Below are 7,256 nucleotides of genomic sequence, written 5' to 3' on the forward strand. Positions count from 1 at the left end.
ATTTTATTTATTCTTCTTTTCAATTGTATTAAAACTCATAAATATTATGTCAGAAATATCACAAACATTAAATAAATGAATATTTTAAACCACAAATTCTCTTCTAACATAGACATTTACTTTATTAAGATAATTCCAATTCATTATCAAATGATTTGTGGTTATTCATATTAATTCAATGAATATTATATTGAATAGTATTTTTCTATTCATTATGTTTATTGTGTTTTATTTCTATTTTATTATTTCTGATTAATTCAAATCAATTCTCATCAAATTATTGTTAATTGAATATTTAATTAATCGTATTAATATGAATGAAAGAATAATGTTATAAATATTAAAAATGAAATGATGAAAATGTTTGAATAACAAGAAAGTTATTTAATAATAAATTAATTAATGGATATTGTGTTATTCAATTTCAAATGAAAATCAATCATTTATTTATAATTTGATTATTGTTATGAAATAATAAATAATATTTCTAATATTAGAAATATTCCTCATTTTTATTAAAACTTAAAAAAACAAAATTTCTAAAATAACAACAAATAATGACACATTTAGAAAATGTCTTTTTAAAGAATGTTTTATTGTATTTACCAACATTAAAAGATGTAAGGAGATTTGCACAAGTAAGAAATCATGTGAAGAAGCAATCAATACGATTTATGTCAATCCATATGAATTAACAATCCATCATTCATTTGATGAAATTATTCCATTATTTCCTAATTTACAAACATTTTATGTTAGAAGATGTTCATCAAGATTATACAAAATAACAGCAAATGATATTCCACTTATTGAAGTAGGAGGATGGAATGAACAATCCAAACAAACACAAGTGTTTAACACAAAATGGTTTTGTTCCAAAATAAGGAAAATACGAATAGATGGATATTATTGTAAAAAAGTAATAGAAAAACATCCAAATTATTTTATTCAATTACAAGAATTAGTTGTTATGAATGGAATTAATATTAATGCATTAATACAATTATTTGAATTACCAACATTAAAAAAGTAATTATTATTTGTAGTATTGGTGAATTTCAACTTCTTTCAAAGTCATTTGATTTTAATAAACATAACAAAATCAATTTCATTATTATTTTTATTATTACATATTCAAACACTAACATATTAAATCAAATGGATTATAATCAATTCATTAATTGTAGATTTTACACATGAACAATTAATAAATCAACAATGAGTTTTCCTTATTTACCAATATTACCATATGAATCTCAACTCTTAATAGATAATTGTGATATGACTATTGAAAATGATGTATTAAATAAAATCAATGAAATCAATGAAATAATCATAAAGAACAATTTACAGAATATTTTAATTGAAAATGTTTTAAATGATTATGAAGGAAGTCGAATTGATTTAACATCATTATCAATTGAATCATTATCAATACAAGACGTTGAAAAACAAAATGTTGATATTATCATTCCTCCACATTTAAAATCATTAATAATTAAAAATTGTAAAGCATCAATTGATATTTCAAAATGTCACTTAAAAAAGATAATAATATCTAATTATCAAGGAAAAGTAATGGATATATATGATGATAAATTAGAAGTATTTCAAAATAATTCCAATGAAGAAGTAACATGGTATCATAACAATACATTACTTAAGAAAAATGAAATTTATTTAGATACAAATAAAATTACTTCATTCAAATTACCTCATTTCTTTATATTCACAAATATTCTAACTAACGATGTTGATAAATTTAAAACATTCATTTTTTAAATATAATGATAAATAAAATATATTCAATCAAACTCAATCGTTTTAATTAATTAATACATAGCATTTTATCTTTTTCTACTTCTTCAATCCTCTTTATCATTTCTTCTTTTTTTCTCTTTATCTTCTTCTCTTCTTTCTTTTGTTTTTTCTTATTTTATCTTTTATTCTTAATTCTTTTTCAATTCTTTTGTTTATTCTCATATTATTATTGATTAAACATTCTTCATTCAGTAGTGTAGTTATGATTATACTAATTACTTTTATATTTATTATAATTGTGTTTTAAATGATAGTTGATCATCACATTTATAATCAAAATAATTATTATAACATAATTATTGAATATTATTTGTTTGATAATGACTATAATTGTATCTATAATACTGTCAAATAAATCTATTAGTTTGTGTAAATTATTTCTAAGTGATTTTCGTTGTGTGTTGTCTTGTAGAAATAGATTTTTAATAAACAAATGAATTAATTCAATGAAATAACACAAATAAATTGTTTATTTATTTTATTTTATTTCTATTTCTTATTTATTTTATTATTTATTAAAAGCACCCTCATTAGATGTGAATATTTCAAATGAAATAAAATAAATCAACATTAAATTATATCAATTTTTAATTTACCATTTCATTCATTGGCAGATGAATGAAATGAAATGGTTGTTTATATTCTTCATTGTTTTGATTTTATTCTTTTTTATTTCATTTTCAATTAAATCAAGATTGAATCATTTCATTTCAATTACTATGATTCGTTTTGGTGTGAAATTATATTTTCCACAAAGTGCATTTCTTACTCCTTTATATTCAAATGAACGTTGATCACAAAATGATTTTGTTTTATTATTTTCTTTATAAACATGAATATCACAAAAATATCCAAATCCAAATGCAAACAAACAATCATCTGATTGATTATGTAAAATAAATGCATATTCAGGATATTTAATATCAAATTTCTTCATTCCTTTTATTCTTCCATTTGATTCTAATGAAAATAAAAATGACTTTGAATCATATATCCAACTACCATCTTCATCAATTTTAGAATTAACATATCCTCCAAATTTATTTCCTCTTGAATCTTCAATAATAATTATTATATATTCTTTATTTATTATTCTTTCTCCAAATACTGATGTTCCATAATTCCAATCATCAATATTTGAATCAAATAGTATATTTGATATTATTCTGTTTGTTATATATTTAAGGTGTTTAATTGTTTTATTTATTTAATCATTAACAATTTTATATGTTGATGTTTTTGTTCATATTTTTCATATTCCATCTTTTCTATTTCATACTTTAAATTCATTTTAAACTAACTTTTAATAAACAATTGAATAAAAATAATAAAATGATTAATAAACAATATAAACAAATAACTTTTAATAATACTTCAGTTTATTTGTCAATCACATATTTTATCTTATTGTTAATTTAATGAAAAATATTTCTATTTAAATTTTATATAAAAAATATATATTCTAATAATTCAATCAATAACCATTTATCTTCTTCAATTTTCATTTATATAGTACATCCATCAAAACAAGAGTGATAATTATTAAATTTAATTATGATAAATTTAATTAATTCTTTGTTAACGTGTTTAAATATTGAACAATGATATTTTAAATTATTTTAAACATTTAAATAGTACATTAATTTATCATTTATGCATATCATTTGAATGGATGATAAACAGATTTAAAATAGAATCTATAATTTTGGATTATCAATGAATTTAATTTTCTAAATAGAATTGAATATAATTGAAATTGTTTCTTTAATATTCAAAGAAAGAACAATGATTGAATTACTATTCAATTTCCATTTTAACAAAAATAATATTTGTTTATATAACAAACAGATATAGTTTAATTGATACTCATAGTAATGATATTATAAAATAGTATTAAATTTATAAAGATGGTTGAACTTATTAAAATTAAATGAATTTATATTGATGCAGTTAAATATTACTATGTCAACTAATCATAATAGTAATTTAATGAAGTTAATATTATTTATATATTTCATTTAAATATAGTTATCGTTATTATTATCATATTTATTGTTTAAATATTCATGATAATTATGATGTATAAAATAATAGAACTTTTCATGTTTTTCTCAAATTCAAAACTACACAAAATCAACAACTATAGAATAAAATCAGTGTTGTATATTTTTTTAATGAACTTTTTCTTTTTGTTTGTTTATTTCTTGATTTATATTTCTCTTATTAGATGTATTTATGAAAACCATAACGAATAACTTAAATTACATCGAATGTTTTGTGATTGTCTTACACGTCTTTTTCTAAAATATCTAATACTACAATACACCCATTCTCTATATGTATTAACATAATTTATGTATGATATAATCTTTATTTTCTTTCATTTTTCTTTCACTTTATTAACAATTGATTCTAAACAAATACAAATACACTCTTCATTCATTTTTATCATACCATATTTAAATAGATAGAATTGATAGAATGAATTATTAATATAATTCGTTATCTATTTCTATCAGATTTATTCAAATTATTTTCAACACCATTGAAAGAGATATAACCAATGTTTGACATTTGCATCAAAGTGTTTTTCATTATTTGAGTATTATTGAATATCAATGATAAACAATATCAACTAAGAAACAAATGATATGAACAAATTTTTATTAAAATAATTCATTAACAAAACATAAATCAAACGATTTATTACTCAATTAAAAAACGAAGAAAAGAGCAATGGCAATGAATGCAACAATGGTAGCAATTGATCCATCATCATTAGGTTTATTCTGACATTCATCTTCACATTCATATTTAACGTATTTATCACCATTTGATTGTGGAACACACATTCCGCATTTATACATTTGAGCTCCAAATCCAAGTTCTTCAGTACAATTTTCATCTTTATAATAAAATACTCCAAAGTATCCAACTTTATTTTCTGATTTCATATAAAATTCAGTATTACTTACTTTATTACAATTCTTAGTTGAGACATTACAACTATATCTAACCATATTACTTGTTACGTTAGTACATTGATCATCTGAATATACTTGATTATTAATTAAACTACATTCATCACCCATTTTATCTGGTTCTTCATTATACAAATAAACTAATCCAGTAGTACTTGAACTAATGTCTGCTTTCTTAGTAATATCCTTAGAATCTTCTGTTGGTTCATCACCAGAACAATCAGTAGTAGTATAGGAAATGATTTTGATTTGTGCTGGTGCATTGTTTTTAGCTGGGACATAAGTTACTTTTTTGGAGCTTGTGTTCTCGAAATAACATTTTCCATCTTCATAAACAGTAACCACTTTAAGTTTACTATCACTGTAAGTACATTCATAAATATTTTCAGCAGCAGCAAAAGCAGTAAGTGCTAATAATGCAATGAACATTTTAATGTTTATATTTTCTAAGTTCAAACGTTTATATTTACCATCACCTAACTTCACTTTTTCTCATTTGGTTAAAATAAAGTACGAAGAAAAAAATCCTTTTAATAAAATGTATTATAATTCATTTGATTGGCTAATAATTTATTAATACATTTACTTTTTTGACTCATTTGTAGTTTTTTTTTTGTTAATTCCACTTCTATAAAGTTCTTTACTCATTTTATTTTTTTTGTATATTCCTTAGTTTTGAGTGCAAAGGAAAGAAACGAATTGAAATTTAATGAAATGAGGAATAAAAGAAGAATTAATAACATGAAAAATAAAGAATTTGTTATTAAAATAAAAAGTATTTCAAATGAAAAAAAGTCCGAAAGAAAAAAGAGTTATTTAAACTTGGAGAAAATAAACTTACAACAATACAATGATTGGTTTATTGATTGTCTTTGTAGTATTTGCTTCAGCTAAAGAATTTTATAAATACAATTATGTTGGAACAGGAGATGATAAAAACCTTACCTCATATTCAGTTTTTGAAGTTGATAAATGCTATAGAAGTTCTACAACTACTTATCAATCAATTTCACAACATAATGGAGAAGCTACTGCTAATGAAGGAAAATACTTCTATGGTACATTTACAGATAAAGAATGTAAAACTTCTTCTGATGTTAAACAATATACTGTTGAAGAATTAAAAGGAATTAATATCTATGAAACAAAACCAGAAGAAAGTAATCAATGTAAAGAAGTTGCTGCTAGTCAATTTGCTGATGATAAATGTGAAGATCCAATTCCAGGTACAAAACAATTTGTATGTAATGTAGCAAGTGATGTTAAAACATGTACTAGCAATGGTAATGACTATATACAAATAGAAGTTGTTCATGGATATCAAGGTACTTTCCATTATTCTGATAGTGAGTGTACAAAATTCACAGGATTTGTAGAAAATCAAAGAAAATGTGGAGTTTGTTCACCATCATCAATGCCATCTTCACCAGATAAAACAATTACTTACACAAAAGTCACATGTGAAAATGACTGCTAATTAAGTAAGTTTTTCTTAAAGATATTTTAATAAAAAAGAAGGTATTCAATAAAATAACAAATAAATTTTAATAGAAATAAAAGTATTTCAATTGTAAAAAAAGAATAAGTAATAAACAATAAGAATTACATTGGATTATTACTTTTTAATTATACAATGTAATTCTGTTCAATAAATATATTATAACATAACTAAATAATAAAAATATATTTTATTTAACACTACAAATAATTGTTTATTAATGAATATATCAACTGCTATTTTATTATCATTGTTACAACTATGAAATTAATCAATACGATTATAAACTGTTCAAAATATTACTTTTTCTTTTTTCTCTTCATTTTCCTGTTTTGAATATCCAACAAATATAAATAAAGAATTACTATTTAAAATAACACTGACAAACAATTATCAACAATTTTCAACAGAGAGAATATGGAAATACTTGAAATTTAAATGACATTATGAGAAATACTACAAATACAAATTAATTTTGTTCAAAATTAATAAAGAAGAATAATTAGAATAAACAATACTACATAAATAACAATAATAATGAAGGATGTTAAATATCATCTTCTTCTAAACGATATTCATTTTCATTTGAATATAAAGGAATGTCAAATCCACTTCATGGAAATTATTATTTCACACAAAAACGAATCATAGTAATTGAAATGAAATGATTCAATCTCGATTATTCTTCACTTCAATAAATAAAAAGAAACAAACTATAATTTACTTCGTGATTATACTTTCAGCACGATGAGAAGTGTCATATCAGTTTCTTTAATACAATCTACTTCTATCAGAAATCCCTATTCCAAATGCTTGAATTAAAAGATTCTTCTTCTAATGTATTAACAAAATATTATTCAATTTTTATGAAAAGTAAAATACAAAATTTAGGTAAAGAAACAATAACCAATAAAAAAGATAATTAGTTTAAAACAACGAAAATAAATTAATTATTT

The 7,256-nt window shown here is 21.3% G+C and overlaps 4 protein-coding genes across 4 annotated transcripts, besides 2 other annotated features; 3 read left to right on the plus strand and 1 right to left on the minus strand.

Annotated features, from left to right (window-relative positions):
• Nucleotides 1-402: 402 nt before the first annotated feature.
• On the plus strand, nt 403-1,033 carry EHI_104200 (uncharacterized protein; the record flags this gene model as incomplete). The annotated part of the gene is made up of 2 exons (XM_001914312.1): nt 403-413; nt 571-1,033. The coding sequence occupies 2 exons, from the start codon at nt 403-405 to the stop codon at nt 1,031-1,033; spliced, it is 474 nt and encodes a 157-aa protein (XP_001914347.1).
• Nucleotides 1,034-1,218: 185 nt separating this feature from the next.
• On the plus strand, nt 1,219-1,782 carry EHI_104210 (uncharacterized protein; the record flags this gene model as incomplete). The annotated part of the gene is made up of 1 exon (XM_643144.1): nt 1,219-1,782. The coding sequence occupies one exon, from the start codon at nt 1,219-1,221 to the stop codon at nt 1,780-1,782; it is 564 nt and encodes a 187-aa protein (XP_648236.1).
• Nucleotides 1,783-4,535: 2,753 nt separating this feature from the next.
• On the minus strand, nt 4,536-5,231 carry EHI_104220 (uncharacterized protein; the record flags this gene model as incomplete). The annotated part of the gene is made up of 1 exon (XM_001914313.1): nt 4,536-5,231. One exon carries the CDS (start codon nt 5,229-5,231, stop codon nt 4,536-4,538), a length of 696 nt encoding a protein of 231 aa, XP_001914348.1.
• Nucleotides 5,232-5,652: 421 nt separating this feature from the next.
• Nucleotides 5,653-6,279, plus strand: EHI_104230 (uncharacterized protein; the record flags this gene model as incomplete). Its single annotated transcript, XM_643145.1, has 1 exon — nt 5,653-6,279. One exon carries the CDS (start codon nt 5,653-5,655, stop codon nt 6,277-6,279), a length of 627 nt encoding a protein of 208 aa, XP_648237.1.
• Nucleotides 6,280-6,996: 717 nt separating this feature from the next.
• Nucleotides 6,997-7,181: a repeat region.
• Nucleotides 7,049-7,152: a repeat region.
• Nucleotides 7,182-7,256: the final 75 nt, after the last annotated feature.

The sequence above is a fragment of the Entamoeba histolytica genome, genomic scaffold, assembly GCF_000208925.1.
Source record: "Entamoeba histolytica HM-1:IMSS scf_1104750517877 genomic scaffold, whole genome shotgun sequence".
NCBI classification, from domain to species: Eukaryota; Evosea; order Mastigamoebida; family Endamoebidae; genus Entamoeba; species Entamoeba histolytica.